At 44.7% G+C, this 23,791-nt stretch overlaps 1 protein-coding gene across 1 annotated transcript in view; it reads left to right on the top strand.

Annotated features, from left to right (window-relative positions):
* PATL1 (PAT1 homolog 1, processing body mRNA decay factor) overlaps nucleotides 1-23,791 on the top strand; it is a 278,312-nt gene that overhangs the window by 76,193 nt on the left and 178,328 nt on the right. Inside the window, exons 4-6 of the mRNA XM_085651893.1 lie at nucleotides 3,718-3,795; nucleotides 18,630-18,833; nucleotides 21,031-21,135. Coding sequence (XP_085508019.1) covers nucleotides 3,718-3,795; nucleotides 18,630-18,833; nucleotides 21,031-21,135 — 387 coding nt within the window. The remainder of the gene's footprint in view (nucleotides 1-3,717; nucleotides 3,796-18,629; nucleotides 18,834-21,030; nucleotides 21,136-23,791) is intronic.

Below are 23,791 nucleotides of genomic sequence, written 5' to 3'. Positions count from 1 at the left end.
TGCGGTTTGCAAAACCACAGATTCTGAAACTAAAAACCCTAATCCACAGTGTGCAAAACGTTCATTATTAGTTCAAATGTCTTTGCATCTGTATATAGTATGAATCCTTGTATTTGAAAGGTGGAAGGGCATGACGAATCATAAGAAAATATACCAGTGCTTTGAGAATGCAATTGTAGTAACAAACGATTGATGATAGAGGGACGCCTGGAAGGGGGTGGGATTGCATTTACAAAATGGAAGCTGCTCATGAGTCACTCGTACATTGTGATAGCAGGCGCGGGCATTGGAAAGATAAAACGCTCCCACAGTGCACTTGACATTATTTGAACCGTCTTTTTCTTTCCAGCCCTTGTTTCTTTGATAGGCAGCGACTGCAGTTGAAAAAACAAAATAAAACAAGCATGGAGTTGTTATTGAGAGAGGGAGACAGAGACTTGGGAACGCTGAGATCCCGAAGGGGGGGGGGGGGGAGGAGGGGCAGGAGACCACGGAAGAGAGAGTCCAAGCGAGAGGGGAAAGTTAAGAAAGATGCGCCGGACTAGCAAGAATAGAGAAAGGGTGAAGGGAGGAGACCCGGACACGGAAGGGCAGGGAAAGAAGGGAGACATTGACAGCTGTTGAAAGGGAGAGTAGATGAGAAGATTGGGAGGCAAAGGATACGAGAAAGTGGCATATAACGAGAACAGGGAGACATAGACGAGAAGGAAGAGACAGGAGAAGACCAACATTGAAAATGTTGTTGATTAAGTCAGGTGCTGTTGCTGCCCTGAAGATTGTCATGAGTCCACTAGAGGGCAGCACATCATAAGTTAATCTGCATTCAAGTAAATTCTGGGCCGAAATTTAAACAAAATGGCATCTGCCTGTCCACATCTGCGTGCACATCTCTGTCCATCCGTACGCGTGCATATTCAGCTTTGGCTGAATCGATTTCAAAAGGCCCTCGCATGAGCTGCTATCGCCAGGCGAGACCTAAAAAGGTGTACATCTATATTTGCTTCTATTCTGATTCCTCAACGGCTCCCAGATCCCTGGTGCCTGAGAAGCCAGTAGTTGTATTATGTTTGTATATTTGAAATTGGAAGGTGAAGTATTCTTATAGTTTGAGTCAGACATGCGAGGGAGGACACTTCACCATGCCTGAGAAAGTGCCTCTTTTGACATGGATAACCCCTACTTTTTGCCTGGTATTTGATATGGTTTTGATTGTAGTGCACAGGGTCCTTGCCAACCAGGTCTCCTGTGCCAGTGCTTCTTCCCTAAAAATGTTCCATAATTGGCCCTTCAGGCACCTGCAAGTCCCTAGTAAATGGAACCGGGTTACCTAGGGCATTGGGACTGAAGTGGGTCCCCTATGAAACCCTCACCTAGGCCATGCAGACTGTCACTGCAGCATGTATGGCCTGGTGCAGACTAAACAACAAAGTCGAAATAGCACACTTCCTGTGCGCCATGCAAAATAGCATTGCCCAAGTTATAGGTAAGTCACCCCTCTCGCAGGCCTTCCAGCCCTAGAGCAGGGTTGCACTATTACACAGGTGTGGGCATATCCGCATGAGCAGATATTCCCCTACAGTATTTAAGTCCATTCTTCGATATTGTAAGTGGCAGGTAAGCCTTAGAGAGTGCATGGGCTGGAAACTAGACAACTCTAGTTCCCCAGCACCATGATGGCTTCTCTGAGCCCAGGAGTGTTTGTTACCAAACTACTCCTCTTAATAAAAGCACACTGAGGCTAGTGTGGGATTTATTGACACGTACTCAGAATGCACCTCAGAGGTGCCCCCTGAAAACCTACCAACCCAGGTGTGGCCACAGACTGGCTTTAGGCAGCCTGCCACCACTAGACATGTGTCTGGACCCCTGGGTCGAGAGCCTCTGCGCTCTCGGACCAGAAACAAAGCACATCCTAGGCGGAGGTTTCACAGTTAGTGCTTGAGAGGGAAGCTTTACAGGCCTGCTGCCTTTGTTTTGCGACCTCTAGCCTCTGCTGCTAGCAGCAGATGGCAGCTCCGGACTTACTCATCCACTTTGGGTGGGAAAACCTAGGAAGAATGGGAGGTGTGTCCACCTCAGCCAACTCCACCCCTAAGGTGAAGGAGGCGAGGTAAAGTACACCTTGAGGTCCCTGCCATCTTGAAGATCGAGGACTCCTCCAATCAGGGCTAGGACTATACCCCCTCCGCCAGGAGGTGTGGCATAATTGAGGATGTAGTCACCCCAGGTAAGGTGCCCATTGGCCCTAAATTTCACTCCTTTGAAACACCCCTAAATATAGTATGTAGGTGGCTCCCCCAGACCCTAAAACTAGTTCCAACGGACCTAAGAAGAAAGACGAAGAAGACGTTGTGCAGAAGAAGACTGAAGACGCCTACTGACTGAGCCCCAGCCCTACCGGCCTGTCTGCAGCCCTCGAAAATCTTGCAAAGAAACAAAGCCTGTCCAGCAGTCAACGACCCCAACAAGCCTTTGGAGGACTGCCTGCCTCTGAAGAAGACCAGAACTCCGGATGACAGTAGCTCTGTCCAGAAATAAAACACCACCAAGGACTCTGGTGCCCTCCAGATCCGCGATCCTTGACCTCACTGCACCGACGCCTCTAGCCTATGTCCAGATGGCTCACTGATCCAGAAAAGGTTCACCAGCGATCCTTAGTCTAAGTCCAGCATTGGCTGACCCCTCTTGAACTCCACTACGAGGCCTGGAGTGTGAATCCAAAGGCCCCCCCCGTCCGCGACTGGCTCTGTTAAGAAGAATTTGGCATCAAAGGACACCCCTGCACCCAAAGCTCCTGGGCCTTGGGGAGCTACCGACTGTGTCCCTACGACCCTCAACTTACCTCTGCTGTTGCTGGTTTCCTTCATGTAGCCCCTGGTTCCATGCCTGCAGCTTGTATGTCCAACCAAGTTCCTACATTAAAAAGTATTGGGCGCCCGACGCTGTATTTTTACCCTGCACCGGGCTGCCCCTGGGCCACTGGTGGTGTATGTTTGGTGAGATCTTGTGGACCCTCCACCCTCTCCCCTTATGAGCTTGCTCTAACCCCCGAAACTTGACACTTGCAACTGATCTACTTACCTGCAAGTAGCGTGGCTTTAAGCACCCACCGTTGGCATTAAAATGCATTGGGCCTATCTTCTAATTTGACCTCTACACCCGGTTCCCTCTGTGCCGCTGGTGGTGCTGACTTTATGCTTACCTGAACCTTGCCCTCTGCTTACCCTAAACCCCGAAGACTGGAACTGTAAGTTGGGTACTTACCGGTGAAACCGCATTGTTGTTTTCCTCCATAGCTTAACATTGTACTTTTTAAAGTGTGCCAGTTATTGGTCAAGATGTGAGCAATCAATGTCTTACACTGTTCTCTGTTAGGCCTAAGGCTGCTCGCCCACACTACCACTAAGGGAGTACTTTGGGATCACATTGAGCCCTGTACACTTCTGGGGAATCTCTGTACTCTCTGCACGGTATAACCAGCTAGTGGTATACCATATACAGAGCCAGTTTCCTACATCATGGTATTTTTTGTAATGCTGAATTCTATTTCCCATCCTACAATAGGGTTGTGCACCCTGTTCCCATTTAATTGATGATAGAAAGGAGTTTGTGTCACTGAAGATATTAGATCAGCCTCAGGAGAATTACTAACCTGAAACGTAGTCTGGAGCATAATTATGAAAATCCTCTGCTTATTTGTAGTTTTAATTTCCACAGCTCTCACGAAGCCTCAATTCCAGCATTTGGGACAGTCCAGCAATCCTCCGGCATATGAGAGCCCCAATGCTTTCTGAGGTATGAAGCCGTCTTTCTTTTCTGCAATATTTACTTCTTGTTGCACAAACTGAAAAAGCAAGACACAAGTTCCACATGGTGTAGGAAAGGAATGTTTAATTCTGAAAGCAGTAGTAATGTTTTGTAGACTGAAGAGTGTGAATTAGATTGCTTAGACATAAAGTTGATATTGCAGCTTTTACATGTCCATGCAATGAACTGAATTTACAGAAGGGGATGAAAAAAAAAGAGAAGAATGTAAAGCTAACAGGAAAGATGTTTTAAATATTGTCCTTGTTTCACTGCAAATCAAAAATTGCCCTGGTATGAGAAAATAATTTTTCACCCAGCCCCAGCAGAAAACATACATTTTACATCTATGTATCAATAATCAAATTAATTTGGTGCCATGCTTAAGTGGCATTGGGATCGAAATTGTGAACATAGATAAGCAGAAGTTCTCCTCCCATTAAAGCATGTCTATCTATATTGGAGTGTATTGCTTTTTAATAAGAGTTGTAAAAACCTGAATTTGAAGAGAAAGATTTTGGGAAAATTATTCTTGGCTCCTGAGGGGAAATTTGGTTACTCAAAAGAATATTAGGATGTTCTTTTTAGCGCACTTCTACCAGAAATAAGTGGTTTATGCTCTAAATATATAAAATGGCTGCACTAATACAGGCCCACTCAAACGCATTTCCTTAAACCTTAGTGGGGGACAGTTCCAGTTTACCTGGTTGGGCCTCCTGTCTATGTTGCTTTTAAAGTAAATGATGTTTTATGTTTTCATTTTACTCTTTTCAGCTCGGGAACAGAGCCTAGACCTTTTGTCACCTTGCTGGGCAAAGTTAATAAGCAGAAAGAACAAAAACCTTTCCACACAAAGGGAGCAATTAAGCGCTTCACTTGATTCCTAAGAAAGGTGTGGGAAAGAAGATCTGCATCTGTTAATAAGTTGTCACACTGTACCCGGGTTGAACATCCCAGGCCCACTGAACAAAAGAGGGAGCCCAGACCTCGTAAGCCAACACAGGAGGGGGCTCCTTTTTGACGATTTTATGGTAAAGGCCTTGTCAATGAGGGGCAGAGCTGAGGCCCCCAGAGGAGATTTAACCAGTGGCTCCTGGATGGGAACTTCTGAAATTGTCCCAGCATGCTGTGCAGGAGGGTTGGGACTGGGTGGGGAGGTAGTGTTGCTCCCTAGGGTGGGCCAGGGCTGTGTTGGTTCTGGAAGTTTCCGCCCCAACTTCACTGGTGCTCAAGGGGTAGAGAGTTTTTTTTTTTTTGTTGGAGCTGCATCCTGGGTCTGGACTGTGGCAGCCATAGACAACTGGGAGAAGGAACCCCTGATGCCCTCTTGGACTAAGGACACTGTCTACAGTTGACCCCAGGATCAGTGGTTCACTTTTCAGGACCAGGGAGACTTTAAAACTCCTAAGGACCAGTTGGGGAAAGAACTGGTGTTCTGGGCCCACACAGGAGGAGCGAAGCGCCAGAGGACAAGCAAAATGAGAAATACTGCCGCAGGAAGCAAGTGGAAGCAGCTCCCTGCAAAGTGTTCCGTCTTAGAGGCTAGGAGTCCTGAGAAAAAGCCTCTAGGTGGCTCGCCCCCAGGAGCAAAATGAACTAAGCATCGCACCAAACGGCCCAGTGGGGCCCTTTATATCGCTGGGAGATGTCCCCCCTCACCCCCCCAACCTCTGACCCCCCCCGTCCCCCTCCACCACCGCCAGCCGAGCACTAAAGCGAGCAGAGCTCTGCTCCATATCCTCAAGAAACCCTGAGGGTGAGCCAGGGCCGGGGGGGTGGGGTGGGGGTGAGTCAATGTAGGAGAGTAGGGTCTGCTATCCTATGGTCACCCCAAATTTTTGCTTCACTGGTTTTTGACATATTGAGGCTGTGGGCCTGCTAATCGGACCCCCAGCCTGCTGTTCTCTCTGCTAAATTGACACTATGCACTTTAGGTGCATAACCCATTGGAACTGGATCACCCTGTGAGCCCCTGTACCAGTGTACACTAGGTACCCAGGGCATTGGTGTATCTAAGGCCTACCAGGGGCTGAAGCATGTATTGTGCCACCCCTGGCCTGGCCTAGCAATTTGACACAATTGGCTGATCACTCAGCTGGGGTAAGTTGGTGTATCCACCTCTTACTTAGGTGTAGTATACCTATACCTAACCATGTTAATCTATAAGTCACTCCTATGGCAGGCCTTAACAATCCTGAAGGCAGAGTGCTTGGTTTCATGTGAGATGGTGCTCTGGCATGAGCTGAGCCTGTCTGCAGTGGTCGGAACAACTTCCTTCTACCGTTTCCCGATATCGCCATACCATATACTCTTAAGTGCATTATGAACCTCGCGGTTAAATGTTATCTTTGGTTTGGCTTTATCAAAACATGTCGAGTAAGGTGTCATACGAATTGGAATACTAACCCCTCGCCAATTCTGGCGACGGGGTTAGCATTGCACCCTTCTAGAGGGACACGACATGTACAGAACCTGAAACCCGGGTAAAATCAGACATAGCCTCAGCTCCACCAAATGGATGCTGCCACCACAGACACAAGTCTGCCCTCCTGCTGCTGGGAGTCCTTCCAGCTTGGGAGACGTGGACAAAGGGTTTCCTGCCAGGGGAGGTGCGAGCACCACCCCAGACAGGATTTTGTGTATTGGTCAGGTAGGGCTTGAAAAGAAACAGACATGCCTGAGGCTCACAAGGAGCCTCGGTGCATATGCCAGTTCAAACCGGTCCTGGGGCACACCAGCCCCAGACCTGGGGCGAGCTGGACAAAGGATTGGGGGTGTAACCACCCCCTTCCTGGTCCCACCCTCTGGGAGGGACCTAGCAGGTAGTCCAGCCCCTAGAATCCGCTTAAAGGTAGGAGCTGTGTCCTAAGACTTCAGACATCCTGGAATCAACTTGAAACTAATAAGAAGACGGGAACTTCGACGTTCTGCTGCACAGAAGACTGAAGGAAATCTCCCCTATGGTCAGGGAGTGACCATCTTGCTCACGCAAGCACCAACCAGCAAATCGACGTCTGCTTTGCCGCCACCTCCCGCCGGAGCCCGAGCCCAGAGACCGACAAGACCTGGACCTCCAGACCTCTCGCAGCCCGATCCACAGTCCCTGCAAAGAAGGAACCCGTGGAGGCACCGAGACACGTGGAGCCAGTCATCTTGGAAGACACTCGACAAGCTGCAAGCGCGACAACAGAGGCTCCCTCCGAGTTGTGCTTTGGGTCCTGAGAAGCCCAACATCCGAGCAGCATCTGCACCAAAGGTGAGCCCTCCAGCATCTCCACGATCTGCGTGGGGCCCCTCTGCACTTTGCGACTCGACGCGCCTGCCCGGTCCCTGGCCCGTTGGCTAGTGGCCATCTTGGCGACCTACTTTGAAAACTACGACGCTGGTCTGGTTGCTCCAGACTGGCCCCTGCTTCCCTCCAAAGGAGCAGCCCCTCTGACCTTGCTGGTCAGAGCTAACAGCTTTCTTCGATTCCTGCGACTCCTGCTTTTGCCAAGGCTTGTTTGCTTCTTTTGAGTCGCCGACACCGCCGACAGCGAGAGCCTGCGTGGGACAGCTCGTGAACCGACTCCTGGACGTCGTCGACCTTCAGGGACCACGTGGCTGCAGAGACAAGCTACACCTCTTCACCTGTTTGCACCCGACATCGCCTGGTACCTACCTGGTGCCACGCCGGTCACTGGCTAGTGACTGTGAACACTGTCCCCTCTGCTTACAGGTCTTCTACAACTCCGATCCATCCTTGGATCCACCGCATCTCTTCTGGACCGACCGCCTGCAGCATCTTTGTCATCAGGCTCCATTGAACAGATAGACGAAACCCGACGCACTTCGAGACCTATGCACCCGCTTCCTGTGGGTGAGGTAAAGCTTGCACTCCGGTGCACAAGTGTAGAGTAACATCTCTAATGTCTAGGTTTGAAGTCTTAAGTTCGTAGTCCATCCAGAAGACCCTTCTAGCAGTAACTTTTGAACATTTACGCACCCATTGAAAACCTATGGGAGCCCGCGTGTAACTTTCCTCACTGCACACGCGACCCGTGGACCTCCTGGTCACTAACTGAAGTTAGCTCATTGTAGGCCCAGCGATTCTAGAGTCCCTAGGCCTTTTCCCTTTCCTGTTCGTGGTACTTATACCACTATTTTAGTATATGGTTTGAGCGGCCACCAGGGCCTATCCATATAAAGTGCAACTTCTGTATATTGTGATACTTTCTTGTTTAACGATTTGTGCTCCTGTGCTCATAAAGAGTCTAGGGGATACTTTGAGTAATAAATACATATATATTTTGAATATATCTGTGTGGTGTCCTTTCATTGGTATAAAAGGGGGTTACATATGGTTAAACAGCTTGCTTCACATGCCTAAACGAGTTTAGCCTGAAAGACTGCTTAGCCTACGCTACCACTAGGGCAGCTGGTCCGAAAAGGTTGACTTACAACCACACCATAAGGGTAGCTTGGCATGGTACAAGGTGGTCACTTTAATTAGTGAACATCATATACCAGGCCAACTTCTCACAGTCAACAAAGGTGGCATTCCAAATTTGTGAGCCCTAGGAGGGGGTGTGCGTGGGGCCCCCTCGCCAGAGCTTCAGTGGCTTGGCATTTTCAACCCTTGAAGGGTTTATGTTCAAGGGGGGGGGGGTCCGGGAACCCTTCCAAGGGCCCCTGCCACAACAAGGAACCGAACACCCTATCTCCGGCTTAGTATATGGTGCACACTTAAAGGAGTGAAGCACATTGCACTAATCCAGTAAATGCTCCTCAATATCACCTGCGTACCATCTAGTGTTCCACGTACTAAATTATACCGGCCCTGCGGGTCAATGCATTGCTCCAGAGCTTTAAATGGGATCACGCCTCTGACCCAAATTGTCGCCCCCTGGCGAAGGCAGAATATGATGTGGAAAAGATTTGACCCTTCCACTTACGCATCTTTGTGGTTTCAGAGTCAGTAAGGTGGGATTCCTGTAGTAACACTATGTGAGCCCAGCACCTGTTTAATTGGGCATAAATTAGCAGCCTTCAGGCTTATCTTGTAAAGCAGCTTGATTTACCACATTTAATCAGTATTGGAGATTAGGTGAGAAAGAACCACATAATGTTTGTGAAAAATGTCTGTTTATTGACACCGCACAATCACCATAACTTGCTATGCCTCTTATTTGGAGATATCAAAAATACACATAATAATGACTTCAAATAAATCCGGTAAGTAGCACAAATATACACTGGTCTTCAGTGGGAGACCAAACCATATACTAAATAAGTTGAATGCAAACTGCAAAGGAGACCAGGACTTGGACCAAAGGACTTAAGAGCTTGGAGAACCAGGAACCACCCAAGGTAAGTACCCAGGAACCCCAAGGAGGTTGTGTGCAGAGTGGATACACAGCCTCGTGTTCAATAGAAGTCGCAGTTGCAGTTTTAAAGAAAAAGGACCCTTCCCAGAAGACCCTGAAGAAACCTTTTGGAGGACGGATGGTTGGAGAGCTACCCCACCCGTGGATGCACCAGGAACCAGGTTACCTGCACCGGTGAAACCGGGTGTATAGGGGTGAAGTGATGTCGGAACCTCTAATAGATGACAATGGGCGACTCGGGAAGAAAGGCCTCTGATTCCACCAGACATCTTCACAGACTTCATCAAAGGGTAGATTCTTGAAGAGGAGAACTTGTCAGCTGAGGTGACGGACTCTCTGCCACACTGAGGTGACTGGGAGGCACGGAAGCGCAATGCCACCCCTTGGCAGGAAGTTGAGAAGAGTTCAGGAGGACCTTGTTGCTGCAGCTGTGGGGACCCGGTAATGCTGTGGAAGACCAGGAGCTGCACACAAGCTGTCCCATGTCAGTATCCAGGTGGTCAGTGTCCGGCACCAACAAGCCTTGGTAGCCGCAGCTGGTGTGGAAAACGAAAAAGATACAATCTTTGGGACCAGCAAGGTCCAAACAAATGACTGCATGCAGGAGAGTCAGAGAAGGCCCCGAACAGGCAGGGGAGCCCATTCAAGCAGTAGAAGACCCAAAAGGACCCACAGGTCAACGAAGCAAGGAGGGCGCTTATCTTCAAGGAATGAGGTGCTGGAAGCTTGTGCTCCTTGTAGCCCATTGATCTCGGGAGTGCAGAGCCAACAAGCCTTAGCAACAGCAAGTCGACGCGGTTCACAGGGGTTTATTCCCAGCGGCTCTGATGAGGGATACTGTCCTTCAAGTTGCAGCGAAGACCGTTCAGACCTCGGGAGAACCACAGGACCACCACCTGTGTTGCTGAGTCTCGGGACGTCTGTAGGATGACAGGGGCAGCAGACAAGTCTGCTTCGATGCGGTGCCTGCAGATGCAGGAGAGTGACTCCTTCACTCCAAGGGAGATTACTTTGGATGTCCTTGATGCACACAGGTCCTTGGAGATCCTGACGAGGCAGAATACTTGAAAAACAGCAAGACCAGGAGCAGCATGAGTCTTCCTTGATGCAATCTAGGTTCCAGACAAAGTCCAAGTGTACAGACGGTCGAAGAGTGTCTTGGTTTCAGAGGTGAGTCTTGTTCCACTGTGAATCTGAGGACCCACCCACGGGGGGCCTTAACTACCCAAGGAAAGGGTTGGAAGGACTCTGTTATCCATCCCAGAGTTGGTGCTGGACAGAGGGGAGGATACTGCCCTGTCCTTTGTCCAGTTTTGCGCCAGAGCGGGAACCAAGGGTTCCTGAACTGGCTCAAACCAATGTATGCAAGGAGGGCACCAAATGTGCCCTTCAATGCAGCCTGGTAGTGCCGAAAAGCGCCCCCACCCATTATGCTAAGTCCTGTCTGGGAGGTGGTCACACCTCCCTATGACAGGAAACCTCTTCTTCTACCTTCCCCTGCTCATGCTTCGCTCAGCAGCCGGGAGGGAGTGGGGTGGGCGGTGAGAGAACAGTATCTGTGGTTGACGAAGAACTAGCTTTCTAGCAGACCATGAAAGGCTGTAACTGGGAGTGCAGGGAGCTCCTCTAAGGAGCTCCCCAGTACATAGGATCATACCTCCCAACACCAGAATCGGAGTATGATTTCAACATGTCTGATACGTAATATGACCACAAAACCATTCAAACAACAGTTTGAGCAAAGGCGCACTATCCTCCCGCCCTTTAAGGTGCGAATATTTAAATAAGTTTCAACAATACAGCTGTGCTTGATGTGGAATTATAAACGAACATCAATTGTTCCAAAAGAAACCAACACTTAGTAACAGTGTCAAGAGCAAATCAGTTATTTCAAGAGAATCGAATGTGAACCGAAAATGAAAATGAAGAAGTAAATATATCATCAATGCGGTTGAAATTGCTAATGCATATCAATGTTCTTCAACATTAACAGCAGAAATGGCTGTGAGGCTGAAATCAGAAAAAGGTCTTCTTTATTTTCTTATGCAAAAAGCATGGTGTGTTTTCATAAACCTCATGGAATCCCAATGCATTTCGGTGACGGGACCTTCATCAGGGGATTTCTGTAAGAGTATATATATGTATAATATTGTACAACTGTCATCTTCAAAGATGCAAAATAATTAAAGTAAACAGAACATATATCATATTGCTTGTGTGACATGGTTTAAACGGTTAACATCCAGTATTTTAACCAGCCAATAGCGTGTTACAATATAAATTGAACGGTAGTGTATACCAGAGCAAAAATGAAATTCACGTAGTGCAACCAATATATTTTTTGTCAAAAGGTAGGGATACACAGTGAGGGAGCACCGAAACCAAATAGATGAAACCGAAGTAAACGTGTAGTAAAAGCATAATCGTCTGCGCGCCTACTCTTTCAAGTGTCGAACTCATCAAGATAAGGAGGACTCACCTCCAAACATCTTTACATGCTTGAAAACATCAAAACGCGAGTGGATTATCCGTACAACAGCTGACATAAAACAAAAAAGATAAAAAGATAAGAGTTTATGACCCAACGTGACCGGACAATTAGTAGTGCGCAACAACGTCGTTAGATTTTGCAAAACGACCCAAAGGTAAAAGGCTTCCACTTACGTAACCGCTGTGCATTTGGCGTCTACATCCAAAACAGCTTAACACGAAGGTACGTAACGGCATTCGCCATTAAGTATCTGTGTAAAGGACGTATGAGACGTACTAAGTATGCGGATTAAAAACGCTCTATGCAGCAAAATAAATGAATCGTGTCCAGCGACTCAATTACCTGCATGCCAATAATTGTGCAGAGCCTCGACGGGGTTCAAAGTTCCAGCAACGACGGTGATTCATTATACAAGCACCATGTCGGAGTTAGTTTAAAAAGACGCACCATGTGACCTATAGGCTTAACATAGAAAGCGGACTAACAGAAACAGTATGAATGGGTAGGGAGTACTACACTATTGGAACTAATGGAAAGAAAGGACAGACACCACTAGAACCCCGTGAATTGAACAAGCGAACAAAAGCTCAAAATCATATGATATGACAACAACCTCAACAATACAATGCTATATAAAGGTTTTTACGTGAACATATAAAAACTCAGGCACATCATTCTATACCAGTATGTAAAAACAGAACAAGGAAAAGGTGCATGTTATACCAATAGTTTACACAATATAAGGTATACATGAACGTGTGACATTTTATGCAACCACATTGCATCACAAAAAATGAATTAATTCAATTTTGTCATTTAAACCTTCTGGATTCAGGGTTTTCAGGAAACGTATCCAGAAAGTCTCTCTTTGAGCCAAATGTCTGTTTGGGTCAACATGTGCAGGACACGACACTTGTTCAATCACTGTAAATTGTAGTTGAGGTATGGTATGTTTATGTGTGTGCCAGTGTGCTGCTAAACAAGATTTCATGTTTGCTGTACGAATTGCACTTTTGTGTTCAGTTACCCTTACTTTTACTTTCCTGGTTGTCCGCCCAACATAAACCAGTCCACAGGGACATTTAATGGCGTATATAACCATTGAAGTGTTGCAACCAAACAAACACCTTTTTTAGAACTGGGACGAACTTCCAATCACCCACCAGAAGGATTACCTGCAGACAGCATCGACGCACCAGGAGGGGACAAGGCTCCAAAAAAAAACAAATGGAAGTCGTCGGAACCCCAGGCGGAATTAGTCATGAACATTTCCAATGTCAAGCTGCAACCCAATGAACAAGCATTACTCAACAAAGGCATGTCCTTTGTCCCTACTTATCGGACCAACGCACTTGAAACTGAGATCTCTTTATTTAAATTCACACGAAAATTGAGATTACGGTGGTTTTTCCACCATATAATGCAAGATCAAACTAATGAACCTGCTACAGACACATCATCTCACACGTTTAGACCTAAAAGTAATTTCATGTCACCGATTACCCATAAAGCCATCGATCTCTTTGAAATACTGGTTAAGAAAGACCTTGCAAATATTCACCAAAGAGCAAGTAACAAAAGCAACCTAACTAGGAAGGAACAGGCAATACTTTTCAATCTAGCTTCCAGCAAGCATTTAACCTTTCAACCAGCTGACAAGGGCGGTGCTTTAGTGGTCATGGATACCACATATTACGAAGCCAAAGTGGATCAACATGTCTCAGACACTGATACCTACATGCTTTTGGATACAGATCCCACCGACATTTTTCAGAGGACTCTTTCCCTCATTTTGACCAAAGCCAAAGATCTCAACTGGATCAATGAGAACACATACAAATTTCTCACTAATGATTACCCACGAAGACCACATATATACATGCTTCCGAAGATGCATAAAGATATGGTGAACCCCCCTTTCCGCCCCATTGTGGCAGGTTGCGGGTCCTTGCACGAACCGTTGGGTAAATTCATAGATTATTTCCTACAACCCTTGGTCCAACAATGGGTCACATATGTACAGGACACCACTGACTGTTTGAATAAATTACAACACATTTCTCTACCCAGCACCGATGATGTACTGCTAGGTACCATAGATGTCACAGCCCTGTACACCTCAATCCCACATGGTGAAGGGATTGAAGCAGTTGAATGGATGCTTCTCAGACATAATTATGAAGAATCCCTAAATATTTTTTTGTTGGAACTGCTTCAATTCAGCCTATATCACAGCTATTTTTCATGAAAAGAACAATTTTACTTACAGAAGACTGGTACTTCTATGGGTTTTACCGGGGCACCCACGTACGCCAATATCTTTATGGCAAAGTTTGAGGAAACATACATTTTGCACAACAAGGTGTGGACTGATCATCTACTTCTATACCTTCGGTATATTGATGGTATCTTGATCCTGTGGAGAGGCACACAAGAGTCTTTGGAAAATGCCATTGCAACTTTGAATGACTGTCACCCACATATTAAGTTTACATTCACGATTAACTCTTCCATCATCAACTACCTGGATATTCAGATTGAGAAAAAAGGCTCCACCTTAACAACTCGGATTTTCAAAAAACCCACAGACAGAAATAATGTACTCCATTATCAGAGTTTTCACGCCCACACTCTGAAAAATCATTTACCCTTGTCTCAATTTATTAGGGTACGCAGAATCAGTTCGGATGATGCACAAGGTAAACTAGACACAGAGACTATGTTCCAAGAATACTTGGAGAGAGGATATCCACCATCAGTTTTAGAAACTGCCAAACTGAAAGCATACAGCATGGAGAGATCACAGCTTCTCAGAAAAACTGAAAAACCTGTGTCTACACGGTAAGTTTGCGTTCTAAAATACTCCACAGCCTCCATGGCAATTAAACGCAGCATTTTAAAAAGATGGGAAATCATAGAAAAAGAACATGATTTCAAAGATGTTTTTTCTGCAACACCTATTTTTGCATTTTCTAGGTCTAAAAACAAAGAGATCCTAGCTAAGAAAAACCAAGATTTGGTTACATCCAAAAAAACAGGGATGCATAAATGTTATAACTGTGGACACTGTGGGAATGTGATGGTTGGTGATACATTCAGACACCCGCACACGGGCAAATCAATTAAGCTCAAACATTCAGCAGATTGCAACACTTCAATGGTTATATACGCCATTAAATGTCCCTGTGGACTGGTTTATGTTGGGCGGACAACCAGGAAAGTAAAAGTAAGGGTAACTGAACACAAAAGTGCAATTCGTACAGCAAACATGAAATCTTGTTTAGCAGCACACTGGCACACACATAAACATACCATACCTCAACTACAATTTACAGTGATTGAACAAGTGTCGTGTCCTGCACATGTTGACCCAAACAGACATTTGGCTCAAAGAGAGACTTTCTGGATACGTTTCCTGAAAACCCTGAATCCAGAAGGTTTAAATGACAAAATTGAATTAATTCATTTTTTGTGATGCAATGTGGTTGCATAAAATGTCACACGTTCATGTATACCTTATATTGTGTAAACTATTGGTATAACATGCACCTTTTCCTTGTTCTGTTTTTACATACTGGTATAGAATGATGTGCCTGAGTTTTTATATGTTCACGTAAAAACCTTTATATAGCATTGTATTGTTGAGGTTGTTGTCATATCATATGATTTTGAGCTTTTGTTCGCTTGTTCAATTCACGGGGTTCTAGTGGTGTCTGTCCTTTCTTTCCATTAGTTCCAATAGTGTAGTACTCCCTACCCATTCATACTGTTTCTGTTAGTCCGCTTTCTATGTTAAGCCTATAGGTCACATGGTGCGTCTTTTTAAACTAACTCCGGCATGGTGCTTGTATAATGAATCACCGTCGTTGCTGGAACTTTGAACCCCGTCGAGGCTCTGCACAATTATTGGCATGCAGGTAATTGAGTAGCTGGACACGATTCATTTATTTTGCTGCATAGAGCGTTTTTAATCCGCATACTTAGTACGTCTCATACGTCCTTTACACAGATTCTTAATGGCTAATGCCGTTACGTACCTTCGTGTTAAGCTGTTTTGGATGTAGACGCCAAATGCACAGCGGTTAAGTAAGTGGAAGCCTTTTACCTTTGGGTCGTTTTGCAAAATCTAACGACGTTGTTGCGCACTACTAATTGTCCGGTCACGTTGGGTCATAAACTCTTATCTTTTTATCTTTTTTGTTTTATGTCAGCTGTTGTACGGATAATCCACTCGCGTTTTGATGTTTTCAAGCATGTAAAGATGTTTGGAGGTGAGTCCTCCTTATCTTGATGAGTTCGACACTTGAAAGAGTAGGCGCGCAGACGATTATGCTTTTACTACACGTTCACTTCGGTTTCATCTATTTGGTTTCGGTGCTCCCTCACTGTGTATCCCTACCTTTTGACAAAAAATATATTGGTTGCACTACGTGAATTTCATTTTTGCTCTGGTATACACTACCGTTCGTTTTATATTGTAACACGCTATTGGCTGGTTAAAATACTGGATGTTAACCGTTTAAACCATGTCACACAAGCAATATGAAATATGTTCTGTTTACTTTAATTGTTTTGCATCTTTGAAGATGACAGTTGTACAATATTATACATATATATATACTCTTACAGAAATCCCCTGATGAAGGTCCCGTCACCGAAATGCATTGGGATTCCATGATGTTTATGAAAACACACCATGCTTTTTGCATAAGAAAATAAAGAAGACCTTTTTCTGATTTCAGCCTCACAGCCATTTCTGCTGTTAATGTTGAAGAACATTGATATGCATTAGCAATTTCAACCGCATTGATGATATATTTACTTCTTCATTTTCGGTTCACATTCGATTCTCTTGAAAAAACTGATTTGCTTTTGACACTGTTACTAAGTGTTGGTTTCTTTTGGAACAATTGATGTTCGTTTATAATTCCACATCAAGCACAGCTGTATTGTTGAAACTTATTTAAATATTCGCACCTTAAAGGGCGGGAGGATAGTGCGCCTTTGCTCAAACTGTTGTTTGAATGGTTTTGTGGTCATATTTTGTAGCCTGTTCAGGGGTTGTACAGGAACAAAGGCAGCACCATTGATTATAGCAAGATTTACTGTACTTTAGTCGTTTCTAGACACATTTGAATATTGTATTCGGAGTGCAGGTTGTCCAACCCCCCCTTTTTTTCGTGATACGTAATATGACCAGATTCGATGCAGCCGCTATATAGTTAAACATCTTGTAATGACTGATGTTTACTATATGTTTTTAAAATGGCTGACCGCACTTACAAAGCCTGGAGAATCGACTCTGGGATTTGTAGGGGTGTCCTGCTCATGCAGGGGCACCCTCACACCTATAACCAATCACCCAGCCCTCCGGACTGAAGGGGCTACCATAGAGGTAACTAAGTTTTTAAGTGCTGTGACCTTAGATATAAGGAAATGTATCTCTCGTGAGGGGTGCAAGCGCCATCTCGCACAGGCTTCAGTGGCAGGCCCGTAGTCAGAGTTTAAGTGTACTCTCATGGGTGGCACAGTACATGCTTTAGCCCATGGGAGACCCTTGGTGTACCTACTCCCTGGACACCTTAGTACCGTTACTAGGGACTTATAAGGGTACATCAGTAGACAATTGTGAAGGTACTTATCAAAGCCATTTTCGGAGAGAGAGCACAGATGCTGATTAGCAGGATCCTAGCAAACTAAAGTCAAAACATACTGACAACAAGCAAAAAGTGGGGGTAACCATAATAGAAGGAACCTACTTTTCTACAACACCCCTAATATAGCAAAAAAGGAACAAAGGCGAAAAAGGAAGCTGCATGGCAACAACAAAGGAGTGCAGCCAGTCGCTCTTGAGATGTTCGCACTCACTCGACGGAGCACCTCACAATGACCTCTGGGGCTTAAAATTTACAATGTTTCTGGCTGTTAGTGGTGGCCTTATGATGGCAGGGGCCTCACCAATGAGAGAGTGTGACAGAGCTGCAGGAGTGCACCCTCTTCCCTCAAGGAAACCCTAAAAACGTACTGACCCACAGACTTCAGGGTCAGATAATTATGACCACCCTAGGATTTACATTCATCGTTCAGCAGTCCCAATGCTAGAGCTTTTGCTCTACAGCTGGGAGAGCTGCACCCTCTAGGGACTTGTTCTGTGGCTGCATTCTGTGTGGCCTAAGTTTGTTTAAGAAAGGCACAGACACAAGGTTTGTTTGTACAATGCTTTAGTTGCAAGTGTTATTTATAATGCATTATTTAGAGGTGTTATATTGATTTTCCTGAAAGGATGCAAGGTCTTCTTAAATATAATGCTCTCATGTCGGTGCAATGCTTTATTACTTATTTCGATTACATATTGATTATGGCTACTAAAATCAGTGATGGAGTGATGTATTATGATATGTGATTCTGGTCTTTAAGTGTGGTAATATTGACAGGATTTGAAGTGACGCCTTCCTAAATGGTTAGGAGCTACATTGTATGTGATTGTAAAGTCATGGCCCTTCAGGGGTCAACTGTTGTATTATTAAAGGTGATTTCCAACAGCCTTATGTACATTTTTAAATTGTGTTGCATTAAGGGGTGTGTGCATAATAAATGTTCTAAAGAAAAAGCACATAGCGGTCAATTATTTATTGAGTGTTATTATTGAGTGCTAGTGAATGGTGATTACTATCTCACTCTAGCTCTCCTGAGTATACCTTGGACTGCACTGCTTCGCTACTTTGAGAAAGTCCAGCGCTACATTGAGCTGTTTGATTCCCATAGAGGGGGGTAATTGTGAACCCATTACTTGTGCAGGCCACACTACTAATGGCCCTTTTCCTTACAGTATTGAAGTGGAAGACTATTTGATTATTCTTGGATATTAACCATGCATGACCATAACCAGCCAAAAGTCATTCCACAACGAAAACAAAGCTAAACTGTTGATTATGATTATCCCCCCCCCCCCCCCCCCCCCCCCGCAGGACATGGCCCCCTCATCTATCATGCAGGAGTACGACTTGGCCCATAAACTGCAGCAAAGCAGAGAGGAGCCGGAACGAGAACTGTCAGAGCGAGCATTGCCCAGGCGCTCGACTTCTCCAGTTATAGGAAGTCCCCCAGTACGAGCAGTGCCCATCGGAACCCCTCCCAAACAGGCAGCAATGGGACATTTCAGTCAGCAACAGGTATGTCATAGCAGAGGGTTGGTTTGCGTGTTTGAAGACATTATGAAAAGGGAGCAATGGCTGCTTACATAATAGGCTTTTGGTCTATTTTTCAGTGTATTTCACAGTTGTTTAACGTTTGTGGTCTATGATGCTATGTTATGTAGATTTTTATAGATCGATCAACACCAGTGAGGGTATCCAGGTGCTTGCCGATGGAGAGGCTGGGCGTGCCTGAAGATTATCGAGGTGCCAGGTCTTTAGCTTCTTGCAGAATTCGAGGAGCGACCTAGGGACCTGATATTGGGGGAGGTCATTCCAAATCTAGGGGCGATGTGTGAGAACATGGTCTGATCTCGTGTGTGTGCGGGGTGTGCACCAGTGATAGACAGGCTGAGCAGGGATGCCTGAGGGTTGGTTGAAGTGGATGCATGTGTTGAAGTAAGCAAGACCTATGTTGTGTAGAACCTTGTAGGTGTGTGTGAGGAGCTTGAAGTATGAATGGGAAGCCTGTGGAGTTCATTAAGATGTGGAGTAGTGTGGGCTTAATTGAGGGAGGTTGTGGACAAGCGTTAATCTTAAAGGTGTATCCAAGAACTCATTTTAATGTGGAAGTGACTTCCTAATGTCACACACGACACTTGTGCTAAGATAATTATTTACGCTTTCATTGTACATAGGCAACCAATAGAAAATGTAGTGTAGATTCATTTCAGATCAACACTAACATCGATCAAATTTGCAGTATGATTTGTTGGCTATTTAATGGTCGTCTCTGGCCTGTTTCATGTGCCTTTGGACAAAGAAAATCTGGCAATATTTTGTGTTCCATTATGATTGTTTGCAGCAGGTTATTTTCAATTGAGGAATCTGTCTGACCTGATTCATTGCTAAGCCTGATGTTTGAAATGTCATTTTCTCCCTTTAACAGTTACAACAATGTTAGTTTATTTGCCTAGTTGTAAATTGAGCTGCAGTAAGAGGTGGTTTAGGGCGTATGCTCAAGTTAGAAAATGTAAATGCACTTAAGATACAAAGATTGAGTAGAGTGGGGATGAAGTTTGTTGAATAGACTGTTTTATAGGTTCTTTTTGTATCGAAAGATGTCTGGTTTGCCTTAAAACCTGGGTATTCATAGTGTCTGGCTGTTGTCCCCTACACTCTACCTGCAGAATTGCTAAAAGTCCAGGTAGCTGTTGGAGGATCACTGGGTGTTTTGCTGGATGTGTTGAGTGATGTTTGGCTGGAAGTAGAATTGTTTTTTCTCAATGGAGGCCGAGAGGGTTGTTTGTGTGAGCCAGTGATATGCTAATTAGTGTGCTCTTTACATTGTAATATTTTGCTTAACAGTGTTGTCTTTAACCCTAAAACGCAGTTGAAATTGTATTCATTGACTTTGAGGTGATTGTGAAATAAAAAAAACATATTTGTATGAATTTGCAAGGGAAGAACCTTAGCAAATTTGTGCAATTGTAATGAAGACTCTGGCACTTATGAAGCCACCTAGTTCCTCTAAATGCTCATAGGGCCAATTGCCAGGCCACAAACGTTTTTGTTACGGAAATTGTTTTTCTTCCTGTGGGAATTCTAGTATTCTAATCTGTTCCCTGGACTAGGGACTTGATAACCATTCCCCTAAAATCCTTCATAAATCAGTCTGCATACAAAACAGTGCCACTAGAACACAATCTTAACATATTGTATACTTTCCAACTACGCCAGCAGTATTGATAATGTGCAAACGATATGCGGCTCCACAGCCCAAATGGCTTGGCATCAAGTGTCGCAAAACGTGCTCCAGCCATGCTTCATAATGTACTGAGGTTTGAGACTTGATTTGTTTGGTTTTACCCCTGTCCAAATCTTAAAACCTTTCTTTAATGACTTATTGTGATTTGCACCTTGTTCAGTGTGAAAGTCACAGACATCACTATGCTGTTTCTGTAACTTCTTATGTTGCTGTGCAGTTCTGTTTTATGCTCTATATTTAATGGGTATTCTTTTCAAAACCTAGCTTAACAGCAAAATCACCAAAAGGCCTTTGTTTGAAATACATTTTATAATGGTTTCTTCTGATGAAACTGCAATTGAACTTAATTGAGTGCATTAGAAATGTGTTGGTTTATATTAGGGAAGGTCATACTATCTGATGTTTGTGTGATCTATAATCTGGTTCTTAAACACCTATGCAATTGATGTACCTTTTCACTCTCTTTAGATCCTTTGTCCGAAAGCTGTTCATGTCCGTGCTCCTGTACAGCAGCGTTTCACCCCCACGTCATACAACGACCAGATGTCCCCAAACCCATTATGTGGCATCTCAGTAAGTTGCTTAGTACCACTTACACCTAAGCTACGTTTAAGGTCTTAGAAGTGATAGTTAAACTAGACCTACCTTAAATCCAGTGTCCTTCAATGACGATTGGTATGCCTTCAGTAGAACATTTATTTTCAGACATAACTTTCGTCCTCTGATCCACACTCAGGGCCTGATTATGAGCTCAGGCGTTATTTATCGCCCTGGATAAATAACAATCCCCATGTGTACATTATTTATTGGTGCAATAAATAACTCCTATTACGAGTTCATGGAGAATAGCATGTAGATTGTGGTGTTTAACTCCTCAAATTCCACATGTGTTTGGTAAATACCGTTTGTTTTCCCCTTTTAAATTTCGCCAGCTTTGACCTGCCGAAATTTAAAGAGGGTTGAGTTATTTGATGCATATGATAAATATCGGATGCGCTAAATACCTTCAAACTCGTAAGTCTGGCCCATGCGTAAGCAGGAATTTACACGTGGGCTGGAATATTATGAGGAACTTGTAATCAGGCCCTTGTATTCAGCAGCACCTCTCTATGTAGTGCTAATTACCACATATGAATTCCAGGAAATTCTTCCTCTCTAAGGAGCATGATACAGTGGTAAAGACCACATGATCATATATTTCTTGAACTCCAAAATGTTTAACTAGGGTGATGACAGTGGGGTTCAGGCCATTTATTCATTACTTGATCCATACTTTGTTTGCTACCTTGAATGAATCTGCACTAAATGTGCTAATGAATAATGTGTTCAGAGTTATAATTAATCCTCAAACTCCAAAGGCCTTGATTTCAGCGGTCAGTGAGCAACTTAGTTTCACTTCCACTGAGTTCTTTGTGTATATGTAGATGGCTCACTTCTGGTGCCAAGCGAGAAGTCTTTCTTGAAGTGTTTCAATGTTTGTGGAGGTCTCATCTTTGCCTCTGTTATTCTTACGCTTTCTAGAGAGCTTGTACTTGATGTGAGGGAAAGTAAATCTGTGCATATTCAGTTTTTGTTCGTTTAAAAATATATATTAGCAGTGGTTAAATGTCTGTAATTTCTCATTCACTCCTTTTGACTATTTTTACTGAGCTTATCCCTTGGCGTGAGGTGATGCGCTCTGTCTCTCTCGTTTTGCAGTACTTCCTTGGCCAGAGAAATTCCTTGACCTACATACTAACTCACTCTTTGCTTTCTTTACAAAATTAACCCCTTAACTGCTGCCCCCCCCTACTTATAAGGTCCCAAAAGCGAGACCTATTGGCTATGCCAATGCTTGTTCAAAATTACTTCTTTTTTTATCCATTGTCTTTCATTTGGAAGACAAAAATGCATTGAGAGCCAACCGGTAATAACAGTTGCTCTACAATCCTGCGTTACCCTAAGTCTCCCGATAAAAATGGTACCTCACTTGTGTGGGTAGGCCTAGTGCCCGCGACAGGAAACAGCTCAAAACGCAATGTGGACACACTTTAATTTTACAGTGAAAACTGACCCATTTTTTGTAAAATGCCTAGCTGTAGATTTTGAACTCTTGCTCTGCCGGCACCTAGGGAAACCTATCAAACCTATACATTTTTAAAACTAGACACCCAGGGAAATCCAGGATGGGGTGACTTGTCTGGCTCTCACCAGGTTCTGTTACCCAGAATCCCTTGCAAACCTAAAAAATTGTTTACAAAACCCCCAAAAAACAAATTTTCCTCACATTTCTGTGGTGGAAAGTTCTGCAATCTGCGTAGATCCGCAAAATTCCACCCACCCAGCGTTCCCCAAAGTCTTCCGAGAAAAATGGTACCTCGCTTGTGTGGGAGGCCCAAGTACCCGTGACAGGAAACAGCCCAGAACGTATTGAGGGTACATCAAAATTGCCTATCACAAAACAACCTTGTTTTGCAAGGGGGGTCAGCTGGGTTTTTGACCCCGTGCTCGGCGGCAAGCTAGGGAAACCTACCAAACCCACATATTTCTGAAAACTAGACACCCGGGCGTTCCAAGGAGGTATGGCTTGCGTGGGTCTCCCAACGTTTTCTTACCCAGAATCCCCTGCAAACCTCAACTTTAGCTGAAAAAATCACTTTTTCCACACATTTGTGTTGGAAAGTTGTGGCATCACCGGGCTGTCACGAATTTCCTACCACCCAGCGTTCCCCCAGGTCGCCCAATAAAAATGGTGCCTCACTCGTGTGGGAGGCCCAAGTACCCGTGACAGGAAACGGCCCAATTAACATCATCAATTAACATCATAAACTTTGAACGGATGAATGTGAAAGACGAGTAGTCCCTGACAACGTAGCATATGTCCAATCCACCGTTATGTGCAGTGACTGTAATGCACTTATCATACAGCAAACTGACCATCTACTAAGTTCTAATGGAGAATGAACATGGCAAGCAGCATTGACCCATAAGTACTATGTAAATTCAGTGTGAATGTGGCAGCAATGGATTTGAATCCATGGGTGAAGATGAATTCTGGACGTGTATCTATACTACCTTTACTATCTGCCTTCTACCTTTGCAATATTCCTCGGAAAGCGCACCTACCGTAAGTTGTTCTAACCCGTTCGTGTGTCTGTCCCCAGAGTCCTGACTAATCCTATCCAATTTTTAAGAGACCCTATACTAATGCCTTCCATCTCTAGCTACTTGAAGCTTGAGTGAACATTTC

Source organism: Triturus cristatus, chromosome 4_1 (genome assembly GCF_964204655.1).
Source record: "Triturus cristatus chromosome 4_1, aTriCri1.1, whole genome shotgun sequence".
Taxonomy (NCBI): domain Eukaryota; kingdom Metazoa; phylum Chordata; class Amphibia; order Caudata; family Salamandridae; genus Triturus; species Triturus cristatus.
Note: the sequence above shows the minus strand (reverse complement) of the source record. Positions and strands in the feature narration are given on the sequence as shown.